This window comes from Gekko japonicus, unplaced genomic scaffold, assembly GCF_001447785.1.
Source record: "Gekko japonicus isolate JY-2015 unplaced genomic scaffold, Gekko_japonicus_V1.1 scaffold984, whole genome shotgun sequence".
Lineage (NCBI taxonomy): Eukaryota > Metazoa > Chordata > Lepidosauria > Squamata > Gekkonidae > Gekko > Gekko japonicus.
Window position 1 is genome coordinate 327,790 of NW_015176001.1, and position 20,159 is coordinate 347,948.

A 20,159-nucleotide genomic window follows, 5' to 3' on the forward strand; every position below is an offset into this window, starting at 1 on the left:
CACGGGCCTTGCTTTGGAGCGGGGGGGGAGAGCCACGGGGGGGAAGCCGGTGAGGCCCGGCGGCTGCAATCCGTGGGCCTCGCTTTGGAGTTGGGGGGGGAGAGCCACGGGGGGGAAGCCGGCGAGGCCGGCGGCTTGCTCGAGCCAGGGGGGTGGAGGAGACGGGGGAACCGGCGGGATGGAGGGGAGCTTACCGCCTCCTGCTGCTTCCTCCTCTGATTACTGTGGAGCTCCCTCCCCCTTCTCCCTTCTCCCCCCCCACGAGTATCGCGGGTCCCACCCCTTGTGCTTATCTAATTCCCTTTTGAAGCTGTCCATGCTTGTAGCCGCCACCACTTCCTGTGGCAGTGAATTCCATGTGTTATCTTAAAGGTGCACGGGAACTCAAACTTTGTTCTGCAGCATAACAGTTTCTGTACCAGAATAATTCATAAACCTGCGTATGGCGGGAAATAATAACGGCTGAGGTTCACTCATGTTCTAATGCTGAGTTAAGCATAGCCAAGTCTACCCTAGCAGAATGCCACAGGAAGTGGCTTTGCCCAGCTAACCTGGGGGGGGGGGGGGGGGGGGTTAGATAAATTAAGCTGGGAAGAACTGAAAGCATGCTTGGCCACAATGTGCCTAAGGTCAAGCAGGAAACAAAGGCCAATATTTAAAGTGGTGAATAGCTCTGAAGGGAGGTGTGTGAGCAAGGCAACACTGCAGACACATCCCGCAACCTCTCAAAGCTGCATCAAGCTGGAGCCCAGCCTGGCATGTCAGGAAAGTGGCACCGCGGACGTTGATGTATTTTGGTCACTTTATTAAATGAGATATTAAATAGCTTTAAGTTTCAACTACTAAACAGCACTTTGAATGGTGAAAACACAGAAAGCATATTGTCATACTTGAATGCTTCTCTTTAAAAACACACCTCCAGTCCGTAATATATATTTTACAAAACAGCCTTATAGGAAGTTACATCTCTTCTACGGTACTTTTATGATATTTAATACATAACTGAAAAAGCCGTCTAACAGAAACAAAGGCCAAGTCTTCACAGCTGTATGATTTCAGCAGCCATAAGCTGGTCAATGGACTGAAACATTACTATACAACTGGGACAAAAACATGTACAGTATCACGATACTAAGCAAAAACGCTTTACATCCAAAGAAAGAAACAAGTTACAAAATGTGGAGATTTTAGCAGGCAAAACTGTTATTACAAGCAACATTTTATTATCTTATATAAGCCATTTCAACTAGTTTAAAACATCTAAAACAAATATAAAAATGAGCTTATTGATTTCAATTTCTGTCTTTAAATATTGGTTAAAGCTTGATGTTATACTCAAAAGCACATATTATGCAGCTATAATGGCGAGTGAAAAATATATATGCAAAAGTGGTCCAAGTTTTTACTACTTCTTGTCTCTGAGACGCTGTTACATATGCTGTCTTTTTTTTGTCGTCCGTGGTGAAAAATGTGCCTTCAAAGAGTTGCCTAAAACTTCCACATTTATGTCTCTCAAGTTGTTGTAAAAATGCCACTTGAAAACTTCCAGGTCTAACTGATAAGTGTAGGTATTACTCAGAGAACACAGGAACGCTGTGGACAGCCACATTTGTCTCCAAGCATTTGCCTTAATTCCTTCTGAAGCAAAGGCAGCTTTTGGGGCTTTCCTCTCCCCATCCCATTAAAGGAATGGCCTGGATCACACTGCTGGGCAGAGTAGGCAGGCAGGGTCCCCCCCCCTTCCCTCATCTCATCACAGGAAGAGCCCCCGCCTCCCTCATAGTTAGCAGGCCTGGATGCTGAGCGACTCATCTAGCCAGGACAAGACTAGGCACCAGCTCAAGAATTATTTAAGACCTCCACAACCTTGCCCCACCCATCAGCACTCTGGCTCCTTTCAGTGAAGCTAAGAGACAACCCCCTCCGTCCAGCCTCCTTGGGTTCTCTCGGTTCCCACCCTGTCACTGTACTCCTACGACGCATGTGTGCCCCTGTCATTTAACTTTATGCCCACATTAAAACAAACAAACAAAAAAAGAATTGTCCATTTGGGAAATATAAACTAGCCTAATGCAAGAAAAATCCCTCGTGTTGCCAACTTGGATCTTCGTAAGCACAGCAAATGGATGACAATCCCATTTTAATGTTGTACAGTAGCTGTTAAGGAAGCATAATTCGTCGAACATTTCTTCTCTACAGATGAAGAAAAAAGAAAAGACATCAAGTTTTCTTGATTTCTTATTCTGAAAAGAACGAAAAAAGGATGGAAAAAGCACGGTAACCAGAGATAATTATTTATAAAAGAAGGGATTATTTCACAATTCTGGCAGCATCGCAAACACCTTCCTTTGGGAGTTGAGAAAGCATTTCAAAGCTTTTTGACAGTGGGCCTCATCCTATTCACTGCCACCATCTTTGCACCCACTGCCAGTACCAGAAATTCCTTTCTTTTAGCCCCCCATCCTACTGCCAGCAACAGGATGAGATGCTAGCACCAGTATAAAGGAGTTAACACAAATGTGCTTCGCATCAGAATCGGCACAGGACAAAATAGATGAGTAAGGGACCCAACCTGCAAGTGTTAAAAGTTCTTGGAGATTATTCCATCACAAAAGATGAAATAAGAAGTGGCAGAAGGCTGGAGAAGAAAACGTCACCCTCTCAAGCCAGGACTTAAGGCTGCAGACACAGTTTCCGGAAAACTGCAGGGCCCAAACCTTTCAGAGCCGTATTTAAGCATATTGCACTCAGATCACTCTCAAGAGCGTTTGCAGTCCCTGCGTTCTGTTCTTCCAATGCAGATGATAGAATAGAATAAACACCAGTGTCAATTCTGTCTCACTTATTCCTTCAAAAAGTGGGATATATTTTTTAAAAATCCATAATTTGAGGAATCAACTTTAACCAAGAACTCAGCTGTGTACATATGTGTGTGACTACCAAAATATACAGATCTGTGTAACTTCCCTAAGCTTCTCCTGTTTGACGGCCGCTTTAATGGATACTAACAGCAAGCATAGGAGTTTAGACAGGAAATCTGTGCAGCCCCTAGTGTTATGGAAGGACCTGTTTTCATTGAAAACAACTGGATATCTCCTGTACTCAACACACGTAAGAAGATTCTAGGCAACACTGCTGGCGAGTATTGGGGGAAACTTCCAGACTTACCAAAATAAAATGGAAAACACTAAAACAGAAGGTTGTAACTAAAGGGTGGGGAGGGAAATCATTCAAACTATTTATACAGTTGAGTTCTGTTAAGCCATTGATTCCTAAAAAAATAAAAAAAACCCCTTCTCTCTCTTTCCTTCTCTCTGATTTTAACAATCCTTTGAACGCTTAGTGCAAAATCACATTGATTTCCCTTGGGACGGTCCTGGCGTTTTGCCACTCATGGGGGAAGGCGCTCGCTGGAGAGGGGGCGGGTGCATTGTGCCGGCCATGGACTGGTACATTCCTCTCATATCTATCTGCTGGAAGCCGGAAGGGTTCATCACTAAGCCCGGCGGTTTTGGCATCATCAGATGACTCATGGCTGCTTGCTGGAAAGTCAACTGCTGCTGCTGCTGCTGATTGTACTGCTGGAGTCTTCTGGTCATCAGAATCCGCTGAACGCAACTGATCAACTGTGGAGGGAAAGGAGAGCTGTCAGAAGGGCTGCTCTAAACTTGAGACTTGCTGTGCTGCTATCACCATCACTAATGTGGTGGCATTTGCGAGCTGGCGACTGGAGAAACCCGTTAGCAATGCCATTTCGGACCACAGGATCCCAATGACTTGCCCATTGTGCTGCAGGCAACATTTATCTCGGTTGCCATGGGGACAGGCACTCTACTGTGAAATTGCTCCCGCAGATCAGTTACAGCATTTTCTCCTCCAGTGCCATTTGCCACCCCTTTGGAAATCCTGATGTGAACAGCCAAACAAGCATTTTGTGGCAAACACCAAAGAAGAAAGCACTTCCTTTCCCCTCTTCACAGAATGCCTCCTTAGATGGTCTCAGGTTTCGCAATATAACATGAGACCCAGGGAACCCTGCAACCCTCCAACTAATGTGCATGTTAAGAGAAGCTAAGTCCTTGGTGCCAGGAGGTGGAAGCTTCCAGGACAACCTCTTTGGCTGGTGAGGAAAAGAGATGGAAAAGGACACCAAGAAGGTCGGGCAGGTGACTGCTCCAGCTCCACCTTATTTCATGTTATTTACGAATAGGCTAATCTATCTGCAAAGGAACAGAAGATTTGTCTCACTTACCGTGAATCTTCCTTCTCAGTGGTCCAGGGGTGGGGCAGGCACTGCTTCTGGGAGAAGCTCCTCCCTACAGACGAGCAGGATCGCCGAGCAGCATGCCCTCTCCATTCCAGGAACTGCCTCAAATTTGTTTACACTGGGGTGGGAGAGACTGCCCCATCCCTGGGCCTCTGAGAGGGAAAATTCATAGTGAGACAAATCTTCCATTCTCCAGGGGTCTGGGGTGGGGCAGTCTCTACTTCTGGGACACAGAAAAGCAGTGTGCCCCAGGGAGGGTAGAGAGATTCAGATCCTAGACCAAGAGGTCATGCTGAAAGCAAGCCTCCGTAGAGACCAGCTTATCAACCCTATACAGCCTGGTGAAAGAGTGGACGAGCCCTCCGAGTGGCACCCTCACATATGACCTCTAGGGAAGGAAAGGACCCGTAAACTGCCGAGGTCGCCGCCCCACTAACGGAGTGTGCTGCAATGTCCGAAGGAGAACCTATACCTATGGACTTATAGGCAAGGAGAGTGCAGCCTCTAACACACTGACTAATGGTGGATGTAGAGACTCTGCACCCTCAGGAAGCCTTCCTGAAAGGAATAAACAAAGACTCCATCTTACGTAAAGGCTTAGTCCTCTCAGCATAGAAACTCAAGGCCCTCCTTTCCCACTGCTGAAGTTAAATTTCTTCATCAAAATTCTGCATCCGTTTCACCATGCATGTCTTAACTTGTTCCGTTGCTGTACCATACTGAAGTAGAAGTTTATAAATGTGACCTAAAAAGTGTTATTTTTTATTCATTATTATGTTTTCCAATTCCATCAAGTCCCTTAGTTTATCTCTTTCTGCATGCATTGCTTCTTTAAGCCATGAGGTAAGTTGAAGATAAGTTAGCCATTGTATCTTTTTCCCTTCTTCATTCATTGTCTGCCAGGATTTAATTTTGCCTTGAGAATTGATCACATCTTGGTATTTGATAAAATCAGAGTTTTTTTCTTGTAGGCTGGTCATAAGATGCATCTATTGGTGACATTACAGGTGAAATTGATGGGCTAATTCTTGTTTTCATAGACTGCCAAATTTTCAAGAGGCTATCTATAATTACATGGCCCTTCGTTGCCTTTTTTGGTGATTTTCCTGTTTGTTTTATCCAGAGGTAACTATGTAGTCCTTCAGTCAAATCCACTGTTTCCAATTTCATCAATCTGTTATTCGGATTTTTAAGCCAACTGGAAATCCACACCAGGCCGACTGCTTGATAATGCAGCTTAAAATTAGGCACAGTGAGGCCTCCACTTCCCCCCCATCCTGCAGCACTTTGTATCTGACTCTTGGTTTTTTGCCATTCCAGATAAATGTATTAATTTGTTTTTGCCAGTCTTTCAGCATCTTGTCAGGTATATCAATTGGGAGCATCTGAAATAGAAAGTCATTTTTACTGTAGAAATTTTTCCAAGCCGAGTTTTAATTTAGATAATCTTTCCAGGTCTTTTTTGTACTTTCTTCCAAACACTATCATGGTTATCTTGAAATAATGTTATCTTTTTTCTCACATTTCCCCCCAGGTATTTTATTGCATAAGTTACCAAACCACATCCAGTAATTGTCTTGATATTGTCTTCTTCTTGCTTCGTTAAGAATTTGGGGATTATTTTAGTTTTCTGTTTATTTTAAATCTTGAAGAGGACCCAAACTTCTCCACATGCTCCATAACATGTTCTATAGAGTTAACATTAATATCCATATTGTCAACACCACATCATCCACGTAACAAACCTGCCTGGAGTTATTGTAATCCCTGTTAGTGGAACATTTCCTTGAGGCTATCGTATCCTGTTTCTTTGAGTTGCACCCGCTGAACCTCAAAGCTGTCAATTTTAACAACTTGGGCTGGGAGTAAACTAAGGATCCCTGTTGAAGTAGGTCCCTTTTGGATGGAAGACACCAGGGCTTCATGATGGACAACCTCAGTAGGTCCTGGAACCATTATCTCCTTGGCTAGCACTACGTCCACCTGCGAGACTTTGAATCATCCTGTGGATTAACTGCATGGGAGGAAAGGCACACAGGAGCTGATTTGGCCTTTCGTAGTTTAGAGCATCCACTCTTATGGCTGGCAGGGACCTTGTCCTTGAGATGAACAGTGGAACTGGCCTATTTTGTTCCGTCGCAAATAGGTCCACTTCTATCTGGCCAAACTTGTGGCATATCTGCAGGAAGGTTGCTTTGTTCAGCATCCACTCTGCTTCATTCAAGTCTCTCTGACTGAGCCAGTCTGCCAGAGTGTTGTTCTGTCCTTCTACATGAACAGCCTTGATTGACCTTAGATGGATCTCTGTGTGTAATGTCTTTGATTTGGCTCCCCCCCCCTCGATGATTGACATAGGACTTGGCTGTCGTGTTCTCCATTTGAACTAAGACATGCTGCCCTGCTAGGAGATCCTGAAAAGATAACAGTCCTAGTCTTATTGCTCTGAGCTCCAGAATGTTGATGATTTGTGATGACTCTTCCCAAGACCAGGTGCCCTGAGCCATTCTTCCCTGTGAATGCCTCCCCCCAAGCCAGGGAGGCTGGCATCCGATGTCATCATTGTCCTCATTGGTTCCTGCAACTAAGTCCCCTCCGCAAACCAGAAAGATACTGTCCACTATTTTAATTCCTGAATCAGGGAACCAGGAAGCTGAACTAGCCTGAACTGTTTGTTGGCTATGACATTCTGAAGGGGAAGGAGAAATCTTTGCAGCGGGCGAGCATGAAATCTAGACCATGGGATGATATTCTGACAGGATATCATCATCCCTAGAAGTCTCGCCAGAAACATCACCTCTACTTGTGGCCGACTTGTGAGCTCCTGTACTGACAAAAGTATCTTCTCCTGCCTTTCTTGTGATAACAAAACTGTTCTGAGCTGTGCTTGTTACGACCCCAAAGTGGAGCACCCTCTGAGATGTGGTCAAGCTGTTTTTCTCCCAATTGATTATGAATTCATGATCTTAGAGGCATAACGCAGTCCGACATACATCCTCCAGCCCCTGCTGGTGGGGTGGGGGCCTGATTAAAATGTCATTCAACTATGGGAAGAGGGACACACCCTGTATTCTCAGGCATGCTATTAGTGAAACCAATACTTTGGTGAACACTCTTGATGCTGTTCTGAGCCCAAATCGGAGATTCCTGTACTGGAAATGAAGTCCATTTGTATTAAAAATGCAGGAACCTCTGATGGGAGACTCAAATCGGAATATGCAAATAAGCCTCTGACAGATCTGCTGATGCCATAAAGTCTCCTTTCTGGATGGATGACACTATGGATTTGAGGGTTTCCATTCTGAACTTTTTCTCTTCTTACTCTCGTGTTCAGCCATTTGAGGTCTAAAATGGCCCTCACATCCCCATTCTTTTTTGGGACTATGAATAAAACTGAATAAATGTCCAAGGTCTTTTGGGCCTCTGGTACAGGCTCTATGGCCCCGATGTCCAACAAGTGTTGGATGGCCTTGAGGAGAAGAGGATGTTTCTGTGGACAGTGATTTCTCGGGAGCTGAATGAACCTGCTGGGAAGTAATGTGCATAACTCCAGGGAATAGCCATTTCCTACAGTATCTGTGGCCCACCTGTTGCCCACTGAGGCCTCCCACTGAGCTGCAAAATGTTGAAGATGACCTCCTGTTTTTGGTGAGTCTGAGTCCCTGTGATAGTCATGCTAAAGAGGACTTTTTGGGTTCTGTCCTGATGTTCCGGTGAAGGATGAACTACTACTACCTGTTTAGGCTGCTATCTCCCTTTTGTTGGTTTGGGTGGTCAAAAACCAGAGGCGTGCTTGGATTCACAAAAGGAAGGGAAACATTTCTTAGGTTTACTGTCTTTCTTCCAGGAAGGTAGCGACTTCTTGTCCTTATCCTCCACCATGCATCCATTCATGCCTTGGCTGGAGAGATGTACTCCTCAGAATGGTATGCTAGCCACTCTCGCTTGGGACAAAGGGTCCACTTCCCAACTGCGAAGCCAAGTGTTTCTTTTGCCTGTTACATTTGAGGCTGTAGCCCTGACTGACAGTTGGACTGCATCAAGTGAAGTGTGTGCTGAAGAAGAGAAAAAGAAGAAGAGGTTGGATTTATACCCCGTCCTTCACTACCCAAAGGTGTCTCAGAGCGGCTCACAAACACCTCTCCCTTCCCCTCTCCACAACAGACACCCTGTGAGGTAGGTGGGGCTGAGAGAGCTCTGAGAGAAACTGCTCTTTTTCAAGGACAGCTCTTGTCAGAACTACGGCTTGCCCAAGGTCACCCAGCCAGGTGCAAGTGGAGGAGTGGGGAATCAGACCCGGTTCTCCCAGATTAGAGTCCGCGCACTTAAACCACGACAGCAAACTGGCTACACCAAACTGGCTACACCAAAAAGCCGCTGTGAGTGCAATCTTCTTTCGCTCATCCTTTAGTTCCTTGGATATACTGCTATCCGCTGCTGATAGGTCTGAAGCTGAAGAATAGAAGAGAACTTGCTGTGGAAGCTCTGGGGGAGGTTGCAGACACGTCACAGGTTTTTTTGCAAGGCCTGTTCATAAGAACATAAGAACATAAGAGATGCCAATGTTGGATCAGGCCAAAGGCCCATCCAGTCCAACACTCTGTATCACACAGTGGCCAGAAATACCAGTGCCATCAGGAGGTCCACCAGTGGGGCCAGGACATTAGAAGCCATCCCACTGTTGACCCCCCCCCCCAAGCACCAAGATGACAGAGCATCACTTGCCCCAGAGTCCCTATCTATACCTTGTGGCTAATAGCCACTGATGGACCTCTGCTCCATATGCTTATCTAATTCCTTTTTGAAGCCGTCCATGCTTGTAGTCGCCACCACTTCCTGTGGCAGTGAATTCCAAGTGTTAATCACTCTTTGGGTGAAGAAGTACTTCCTTTTATCTGTTCTATCTGTTCAATCCTTCTGTTGCTGGGATCCCTTGGTAGACTGTCCGCTTCTGCAGGTAAGACCAAGTTGGAACACGGACTAGCTACTGGGTCATCCACCAATGGCTGTCTGAATCGCTCCGCTGCATCTGGCACCAGTGTGAAGAACCTGGAGATGATGGGCTGGTTTGACTTAGGTCTGGCTGGTGACTCCCATTTGGTCTGGACCACCTTATCGAACACAGCTGGAAAGGAATTCCAAGAGGAACTGAACCCATTTTAGGGAAGGCTCTAATGGACCCAGCTGGCTTAATCAGGTTGGGAGTTTCCACCTCTTTGTTGTTAAGAGGGATTTCCAGAATGAGCATCACTTTCGGAAGGATCTTGTAGAAGACTTCCTGTGGAAAAAGATGTGTCTGCATCGTGGTGATTATAGGTTCTTCCTCATCCAACAGTTCACCCTCCTCTTTTGGTGAGGAGGACTCTGAGCAGTCTGATTCCTCGTAACTGTGGCCCAAAGGAGGACTTGTTTCTCTGCTATGCCTGGTAGTGGAACCTAATCTCCTTCTTTTGGGTTGGGGGGGAAGATAGGAATATTCTATCCACCTCCCTCCTACAGGAGGCTGTGCTAGAGGAAGAGTGGTGTGCATACCTATTTGGAGCCTATGAGGGGTCCCTGTAGTTTGGAAGGGCCTGAGAAATGGCTTCTCTGATTAGAAGAAGAGAAAAGAAGAGACTGGATTTATACCCTGCCCTTCACTACCCAAAGGAGTCTCAGAGCGGCTCACAAACTCCTTTCCCTTCCCCTCCCCACAACAGACACCCTCTGTGAGGTAGGTGGGGCTGAGAGAGCTCTGTCAGAAACTGCTCTTTTTTCAAGAACAGCTCTTATCAGAGCTACGGCTTGCCCAAGGTCATCCAGCCAGGTGGAAGTGGAGGAGTGAGGAGTCAAACCCAGCTCTCCCAGATTAGAGTCCGCACACTTAACCACGACACTAAACTGGTGTAGTTCTTGCATTTCCCCTTTGATCCAGGCCTAAGAGGTTAGCCTGGGCGTTGTTTCCTGCTAGATCCAGGGTTGGGGTTCCTTCCTTGTCAGACCCTTGCTGAGAGCCATGCATGGAGGCCTGAGACGGGGAGGGGGACAGTTTAAGACTAGAGGCTATGCTATCTTGGAGCATAGCCTCAGAAACTGTCATTTCACACCTTTTTTGATTTTTTGGGGAAAAAGAAAGAGAAAGGGGGGAAAAACCCACCTGGGTTTTGCTTAGGGCCCCTTCTTAGTGGGATTCAGAAGGTCGGTGACAGCTGGTGGTACAGCTCAGCCAAAAGGCTTGCTGTGGTCCTCCTGTCCTGAGAAGCCTCTTGGGGCTGTGCGGAGAATCTGAGCACTCCACTATGGCAGCCATTGATGCTCCAAATGAGGGAAAAACTGGAGAAGCTCCTAGCCCTGAAGCTGGGAGATCCTGGGACAAGGGGGAGGGGGGATATGGACCGCGCTGCTGTTAAGGACTCCCGGCTCCTTCTGCTGGCCGGAAGAAGGGGGCGGGTGGGGGGGAGACAGGAGACGAACACTAAGTCCTTCCCACTTCCTAGTTGAGCTCCCCAAAGAGAAAAGAGAGAAAGACAGCCAACGATCAAACAAAGAACAAACACTAGCAAAGATTGGAAAAGGTAAGTAGGAATCGCTGTGCTCAACAGAGCATGGCCAACGACGTCCTGCTGCCTTGAGGCAGGGCCAAAGACTGGGTTCTAGGTGAGAAGCCCCTCCCTTTCCAGGAGTCACAGAGGGAGCATGAGATTTCTTTTAAGAACTCATACTGAAGAACTAAAGGTTAGATGGACCTATATGCATACATGCTTATCCCCCCCCAACCCATATGACAATTTCAAATTACAGATCAAGATAACACAGAGAATGACACACAGATCCATGTTTTCCCCTCATTCTTAATAGTAGTAGTAGCTGGAGTAGAAGTAATAGTAGTAAATTTTTTATTTGCGTGTAGCCAAAGGCCATTACAAAATTGGTCTAAGTAAACCATTAAGTAAAACACAGCAAGAATAAAAACAAGCATAAAGATAAGATGCCACACAATTTAAAGAGATGGCAAAAGTACAGATTTTAAGTTTCAGGCACCACTTTTGCATGGACCAATCTTTTCAGACCTTTGGGGGCCTTTTGGGGAGAGGCTGGAGCAGCCACGGTCCAAATTTGGAGCCTCTACCTCAAACCCCCTTCCCCCTCAGCCCCCTGCAAACTTTCCAGAGGATTTTTGCCATTGACTTCAATGGCCCCATTCGATATAATGGACCCGAATTTTTCGGGAATCCCAAAATTTTTCGGATATCTATGCTTTACAGGTATAGATATTTGGGTTTTTTCGGGAATCCCGAAAAAATTTGGGTCCAATAAATCCGAATCCTACCGAATTTTTTTTTTGCACACCCCTAGTTGAAACACCCACAGCTCCCATCATGCTCTGGGGCAGCTGAGACCTTTCAAGCATGAAATGCAAATCTTAGGCCAGGCTTCAACAAAGCAGGCGGGCCCAAGCGATCGCCTTTCCTCTACCCCACAAACAATAAGCGACTATTACCATTGGTAAGACTGCTGGAAATAATACAAGGGGAGGATGTCCAGTGCTCGGAAAAGGCACTCTGCAAGCACAACAGTGTTCTCCTCAAATGTACCCTTAACATATCCTCGTGGGGCCCAACTGAGAGATGCTTGAGATTCTTACCATCTGTTGCTTGGTCAGGACATCGTTGTAGATGGCTTCCCGGCGCTTCACATCGAACTCCTGGCTTGCCTGTCGGCTGAGGGCTAAGGACTGCACCTGAGTCTCCGTGAGGGTGAGGTTTTCCTTCCACTGCAAAGAAGAACATCACAAAGGTTCCTGAGTCTCCTAGGGGTTCAGTTTGCTTCAGCACACTTCAAGAGAAACCAGCAACTGAGCTGTAAGCATCCCATGGCAATGCCCCAAGAGATCCCCTCTGGCCTTGCTCTGTCCAGACACTGATCACACAGGTTCAGCCTCTGCGAACAGACACTGGTCCTTCCTGGCTCCTGGTTCCAGTGTTCCCTCTAAGCTGAGTTGGTGTGAGCTAGCTCACCGTTCTCTAGCCTCTGGCTCACATATTTTTGTCTTGGCTCAGGAAGGTTGGCTCCAGAGTAAACTAATTTTTGCAGCGGCCAAATCGCTCGCTCACAACTTTAATGCCAGCAGCTCACAAAGCAGAATTTTTGCTCACAAGACTCCATGGCTTAGAGAGAGCTTTGGTTCCAGTGGCTCAAATACAAACAAGGTTTGTCAATTCAATCTAATTTATTGCGGCAGGAGCCAGTAAAACAGTACAATTCTGATACAAAAGGGATTAAAACAGTAATAACATGGGAATAATATAAAAGCATTAACAGGAGAGAGTTAATAACATTAGTAAAGTAAAACAGTGTTAATAAAAGAATCATACAATTTTTTCAGCTAAAATAAGTTTACGTTTCCTAATAGCTAAGCAACAAAATTTTGCCACAGCGTAAGTCACTGAGCTCTGAATGTCTTCTAAGAGGAATTTACGAAGGACTTCTGGCCTAAAATCAAGATAAGACTGCAAAGGGCTAAATCTAGATGGAAGGGGTAGCATAAGATGGTCTCGTTCGTTCTGATAGAATCTGCAGAACAGGAGGACATGAGTAATTGATTCCACCATATTAGCCATGCATGGGCATATACGTTCATGCATTGGGACTCGAGTGAATTTACCTTGCAGTACAGCGGAAGGGAGTGCCTCAAAACGGGCTCTGGAAAAAGCCCATCTATAGGGTTCATAGGTAATGTTAACTAAATAAGGGGCAACAGTAAAATTTCGTAGATCTCTATTTGGCATTCCTAGAAGTACCTCTAATGTAACACTTAGGCAAGAGGCTGGGCTACTCAGAGTTGAAACAAAGGTCTGGGAGCAGGCTATAATACTCTGGCTAAAAATTCATTACAACCCAAAGGGTTTAGCCTCGGATCCTTACCCTACCTGATCAACACAAATTCTCCCCCCTCGTTTATTTTCCATATTTTCCACAAGAATACAAACATTTCATTTTCGTAGATTACATAGATTTTTAGAGTTATTAAATCAAATTACATTTCTTATACAAATTATTAACTATTTACTTGTTTATTAAACCGTTACATGTTCTATCCAATTATATACCCTTAACCTTCCTTTATTCTGTAATTTGTGGTCTTTACCTTAAAGTAATAAACTCAAGTTATCCAATTGTGCTAGCTCTAAGAGTTTTGATATTGTCCTCTTTTGAGGGTATTTTATCTGTCTTCCAGTTTTTGGCCACTAATATTCGTGCAGCTGTTGTAATATATACTAGTAAATATATATATTGCTTTGCATAACCTTTTGGGACCATATTCAGTAAATAGATTTCAGGCGTTCTAGGTTCAATATTTCTAAAATAATTTTATGTACCATTTTCCAGTATTTTTGTATTTTACTGCATTTCCACTACATATGATAAAAGGTTCCCACATTCGATTTACATTATCAACATCTGTTAGACGTTTGGGGATAACACTTTGCAATTTTATCTGGGGACCAATACCACCTGTGAAACATTTTATAAATGTTTTCTTTAAAGGAAATAGCTCTCATGAATTTAATGGGATTTCCATATTGTGTCCCATTGCTCAATTTCCATATCTTTTCCCATATCCTGCATCCACAAAATCATAGTAGTTTTAATGTTTTTGTCTAGCTCATAGTCGTCTAATAAGAACCTATACAGCTTCTGAATTAGTTTGTCACTGGATGATAACCAGGTCTTGTCCAGTTGATTATTCCTATCCTCAAATCCCCTTAGTTTATCTTTGCCATATCTATCTTGTACAAGGGTTCGCTCCCACCATGATAAATTAATTTGATGTTCACACCTCAATTTCTCTTCTGTTTTTAAAATATCGTTTCTTTGTAGTACTATATTATAATTAACTATTTTATTTGTTGACAAAAGTAAAGGCTTTACAGAAGCTTCCAACGGCAATACCCATCTTGTTATGTTTCTATAAAACCTCTCTTTTATATCGTTCCAAACTTTACTTAGGGCTCCTTTTAATACATGGTGGTTAAAAATTGAGTGTATTTTTTCTTTTTCATACCATACGTACAAGTGCCAACCCATATAAAGATCATGACCTTCTAAGGTCAATGTTCTGGTATCTTCCAACAATATCCACTCTTTTATCCAAGTTAGAGCAGCTGCCTGATAGTATAATGTCCAATTTGGTACATTCATCACTCCTTTTTCCTTTCTGTCTTGTAGAACTTTCCATTTAATTCTTGCTCATTTAGGATGCCAGATGAACATTCTGGTAATCCTATCTAATTCTGTAAAGAATTTAAAGCTCTTTAACATGGGAATGTTTTGGGCTAAAAATAGAAATCTTGGAAGTATATTCATTTTTATCGTCGCGATTTTGCCCATCAAAAATAATGGTATATCTTTCCATCTCAAAAAATCATTTTTAATATTTTCTAGTAACTTGTAGTAGTTATCATCTATTAAAGAGCTAGATTTATTGGTTATATAAACTTCCAAATATTTCACTTTTTTCACTATCTCCATAGATGTCAGATTTTGAATTTCCTGCACAGTACCAAGTTGACAGTTTTTTGTTAACAGTTTTGTTTTCTTAAAATTTATCTTAAGGCCAGCTACTAGGCCATATGCTTTAATTGCTTCCATCAAAAAATTAATGGATTTTTTTGGATTCTCCACTATGAATAATAGGTCATCCGCAAATGCCAGAAGTTTGAATTCCTCCCCTCTTATTTTTAAGCCATTTATCTGTTCATTGCTTCTAATTGAATTGTTTAGCGATTCTAATACGAAAATAAATAATAATGTGGATAGTGGGCAACCCTGTCTTGAGCCTTTTTGTATTTCTATATTCTTTGTTAAATCTCCATTTACTAGAACTTTCGCATATTGTGTTGAATATATATTGCCTTTATCATAGACCAAAAGTAATTTCCACAATCCGCTGTATTTAATTTTTGTAGCAGAAAATTCCAGGATAAGTTGTCAAATGCTTTTTCAGCGTCGAGGAACATCAGTACAACTTCTTTTTCAGGATGTGATTCATAGTACTCTAATACATCAATTACTATACGCAGATTGTTCTTTATTTGTCTCTTCAGCAAAAATCCCATCTGATCCTGATGTATTATATGCGATAGAACCCTTTTCAACCTATGCACTAATATGCTGGCAAATATTTTATAGTCTGAATCTAAAAGATATATAGGTCTATAATTTTTTATTTCACATCCTTCCGAATTTGGCTTTGGTATTAACATAATTAGAGCATGATTCCAAGAATCTGGTATCTTTTCTGATTTTCCTATTTTTTGAAATAAGATTTTTACGGTATATCTAACTGTTCCTGAAATATCTGATAGAATTCTACCGGAATACCAACGGGACCCGGTGTTTTCTTCTTTTTCTGCCTCTTGACCGCTTCTACAATCTCACACATTGTAATTGAAGATCTTTTTATGCTGATCATTAAATTTACTATAGTTCCTTTTTTCTAAATACTCTTTAATTTGTTTTTCATCCTGTGGTACTTGATGGTATAGTTCATTATAATACCATTCCACTATACTTTTAAGTTCTTGTATATTACATTTTTCTTCCCCTTTTTCATTTTTTAGTTTTAGAATAGTACGTTTTTCTCTTTCTTTGCGAAGCTTAGAAGCTAACCATCTATTAGGTTTATTTATGTTTTCAAAATAGTATTGTTTGGTAAATTCAATTTTTCTAGCTATTTCATTATTCAAGAGTATATTCAGGTTGTGGAGAAGGAGGTGCAATTTAAGTTTATGATCTGTAGGATTTATAGCATTTTTCATTTTGAGTTCTTCCGTTTTTATTATGTATGTAATATTGTTTTACTGTTTTAAATTTTTTAATTCGGCATTGCCGCTTGTTAGCCGCCCCGAGCCGCTGGGTAGGGCGGGATATAAATCCCAAAATAAATAAATAAATAAAATTTGATATTTCTTTTTATCTTGCTTATTTTTCCAAGCATTCTGGTTGATAAACCAACCTCTAATAAAGGCTTTAAATGCATCCCAGACTATTTCCATTTTTACCTCGGGTTGGATATTTCTTTTGAAGAAGTCCAAAATCTCTTCTTTAGTTCTCTTAACAAATATCAGGTCTCATAGGAGACCTAAGTTCATGGTCCATCTGTTTTTCTTTTGCTCATCCCTTAAAGTTAGCATAGGCCCCGGTCACACGGGCAGGAAACTGCAGAGGAGAAGCGTGGCTGTTTGCCCTGGGGCAAACTACTGCACAGTTACGCGATCAGACCAACTGTGGAGGTTCTGTGGAGGTACCGTGGAGGTTCCATGGCAAGGGAGAGGTGCCGATCACAGGACAAGCCGGCGCGCAATGAAGAAGCGCGCGCCGCGGCAAACTGTTTTTTATTTTTGTGTACATGACAAATGCGCATGCTCCGTTGGGTGCGCATGCGCATCCACAGAGACTTGGACAAAAAAACCCCACCTTATTTGCAAGGGGACATGGGCGGGCGCCAGATGCCACCGGAAATGCGATCAGATGCCCGCTCTTGCCCCGCAGTTTCCGGAAACTAGTACCTCCAAGGTACTAGTTTTTTGCCACGCAGTTTCGGCTGGAAGCCTCGGTTGAGCCACGGGAGTGCTACGCTTCCCAGATGTGCTGGTGAGATCGCGCCCGGAAACTCCGCCTGTTTTCCGTCTCACTTGTGTGGCTTCTGTTACGTGTGACCGCAGCCATAATAGGGCTATGGATCCACAAATGTATTCGGCAGGATTTCACATTCTAACACTACATGTATCATTTTAGATGATATCCAAATCATGTCAATTCTTGACCATGAATTATGCCTTGGAGAATAATATGTAAAGTCCCTTTTTAAAAAATTTCTAGTTCTCCAGGCATCAATAATATTATATTCTTGTTATTTTAAAGAAATTCCTTGCTATTATTGTACCTGCTTTAGTTCTTTTCCTTTTGCTCTTTCTATCAACTTCGGGGTCAAATACAGCATTATAGTCGCCTACTAAATATATATTTTCAATTTCCTTCAGGCTTAATACTGTCTGAAGTTCTTTATATAAAGGTTCTTGGTTTTGGTTCGGTGCGTATATAGTAATTATCAATGTCTCTTTACCATTCCTTGTTATAACAACTGCCACTATCCTTCCGTAATTGGATGTATATAACAGTTTGGGATTGAAATTATCTTTCACGTAGGTTACTACCCCTCTTTTCTTTTTCTGGTCTGAGACTATAAAGGCACTTCCCAATTTTTTACTGTTCAAAAATTTAGTGTCATCTTTCTTTGTTTCTTGTAGACAGACAATGTCCACTTGGTTTTTATTTATTTGATGAAATGTTTTCCTTCTTTTTTGAGGGCTATTCAGCCCATTTATATTAATAGATAAAATTTTAAGTTTCTTTGTCAATGTCATGTTTATTTCTTGTAGCTTCTTCCATTATTTTTACATTTGAATCTAGTTAAAATCTGATAAGTAGTTTTATTTGGTTTTTTCTTTCCTTTTTTAGTAATCATTTCTTTACTATTTCCTTCTTCCTGTTCTCAACCCGAGATGAGTGACGAAGAGGAGAAACCAATCCCCACGACAACTGGGGAGGAAATACCCACCACCCAGACCGACGTGCCGGTGACTACTACGCCACTGGTGACTACCCCGAGGAAGGCCCCAGGGCACGGAACCGTGCCAAAGACAATTTCAGCTCACGTTTTCCTGACCCCCTGCGGACCGAGGCAACTGCCCAGGCAGGGGTATCGACTGGGCTCGTTAAGGTGGGGCCAATTTAACCCAGATTCAACGGCGAAGACGTACGTGCTCACACAGGGGAACCGGAGAGACAGACGGTTTGATGTGGGCTTTGCATCCGATGGTGGCTTTCCCCCATTTGGGGGAGCCTTGAAAGCACTGGCCGGGGCATGGGTGATGGGTCGTTCCAAGGCGTGCCTCCCCGGATGAGGGACTTGAGTTGGCTCACCGCCTGGAAGTGGTGGAGCGGGACAGGTGCCAGCTAAGATGGGAACTTGAGGAAGTAATCCAGGCGATCCCAGAGATGGTGCTGTGAGCCCTAAGGGCTGAGAGAGAGGTGCAACAGCCAGCTCCTGCTCTTCCCCCCCCAACAGGCACCCCTGGAACTGGCACCCCAAGGACCGGGCCTGCTGGGCCCGCCAGACATGCCAGTGCCAGGGCCAGCAGAGGGGCCGGCCCCTGTGCCGTGGCCAGGCAGCCCAAGAGGTCCCCTGCACCACCGCCCGAAGGACCTGATCGAGGTAACGTTCGATGGGGACCCAGAGGAACTGTCCTATTTTGTGGTTCGAGTGATGAAATTCGTGGAAAGGTGGGGCCACCTGTTCCCGGACGACAGCAGCTGAGTGGATGTTATTGCTGCCCAGTTACGAGGAGCTGCCGCGGCGTGGTATGTGGGACTACACAACGCAAGGGGCCCGGAGCTACTGAGCCTGGATGCTTTTATGTGGGTGTTGCGTGCCCAGTTTGAGGATCAGAATGCCGGGCCCAAAGCAAGGGCATTCTTACGCACCCTGAAGCAAGGGAAGCGGTCAGTGAGAGAATACTCGTCGGAGTTTAAATTGCATGCGGCCAAGTTCCAAAACTGGCCGGATCAGGTCTTAGCGGAGTTGTACTGGGTGGGGCTGAACCCAGAGATCCACGAAACGGTCCTGCGTGCAGTGGACCCGATTTCCCTCCCAGTGTGGATGCAAGAAGCGGAGAGTGCAGAGACTTGCTTGAACACCCTACGCCTGGACATCGCCGCGGCGGCAGGAAAACTGGAAAAAAAAAACCAACTGAAAGTGAAATCTGCACGCCCGGCTGAGTCTACCAGAGAGCAACGGATGAGACAAGGGCTCTGCCTATAGTGTGGGGAACAAAGCCATTTCGTGGCCGACTGCAGGGGATCGAGTCCGGGGAAGCCGGCGCAATTGGAACCACCCAAGGCACGGCCAGGCACACCAGTGAAAAAGCCAGTGAAGAAACCAAAATTTGCAAAAGTGCTACAAGTCACCCTGGAAGAAATCGGGGATGAATCCAGCGAGGACGAAGGCAACAAGCCAGCGGGAAAAGGCTAGGTCCTGTTGTGAGCGGCGCGGAGCAGCAGGGCCCGATCCCGGAGGCACCAAAAGCGGTGAGCAGCTACCCCCCGTTTTTCGTGACTGTGACTTTTATTAACCTGACCCAAGGAACCCACATTCGCGTGAGAGCCCTTTGTCAGCTATGCTGCCATGATGTTTAGGGACAAGAGTGCATCTGCTTGACCTGTGTACCAACTGCTGCCGCATTCCTTCATCCTTGCTTATCTATGACCTTGCTAGCTGCCTGTGTAATGTCTTGCCATCAATTACCTGTGGGATAGGTTTCGATTCCCAGCTTTGGCTTTAACGGCCTGGGGCCCCATTCTCCCGCATGCGGGAGTCAGGCCAATTGGCCTAGGAGTGTGTGTGTGTGTGGGGGGGGTTGCGTACGAATACCCTATATCCCATTATGCTTGTAGAAAAGTAGCCATTCCTAACAGTGACAATGTTACTGCCTCTATAGCTCTTACAATCTATATATCTAATTCCCAACTTGCCCCCGGAGTGCGGATAGCTAAATTAGCACTCCGGGGGCAGCTGGGGGGCCGGGGGAGGTTTGTGCACATGTGGGCCAGTCCCCACATGTGCACAAAAATAAAAAAAGTTGAAAAAAATTTCGGGGGGATGTTTAAATCCCCCCGAAAGTGCAAGAGCGTCTCCTGCTCTGCGACCTACCGGGCTTCCGTGCGGGGGAAGGGAGACAGGCAGGCAGGCACACAGGCAGCAGGGAGGGAGGGAGGGAGGGAGAAGAAGGACCGCCCTCGCCGCCGCCGCCGCCTCCTCTTTGGAGCCGGCCGGCCTGCCGGCCGGGCAAGC

The 20,159-nt window shown here is 44.6% G+C and overlaps 1 protein-coding gene across 2 annotated transcripts in view; it reads right to left on the bottom strand.

Moving 5' to 3' along the window:
• Positions 1-1,274: 1,274 nt before the first annotated feature.
• The window catches only part of ATRX (alpha thalassemia/mental retardation syndrome X-linked), a 171,502-nt gene continuing 152,617 nt past the window's right edge, over positions 1,275-20,159 (bottom strand). For both annotated transcript variants that reach the window (XM_015426440.1, XM_015426439.1), the window contains exons 34-35: positions 11,889-12,017; positions 1,275-3,626 (exon numbers count right to left, since the gene is read on the bottom strand). In XM_015426440.1, coding sequence (XP_015281926.1) covers positions 3,351-3,626; positions 11,889-12,017 — 405 coding nt within the window. In that variant the 3' untranslated portion in view covers positions 1,275-3,350. The remainder of the gene's footprint in view (positions 3,627-11,888; positions 12,018-20,159) is intronic.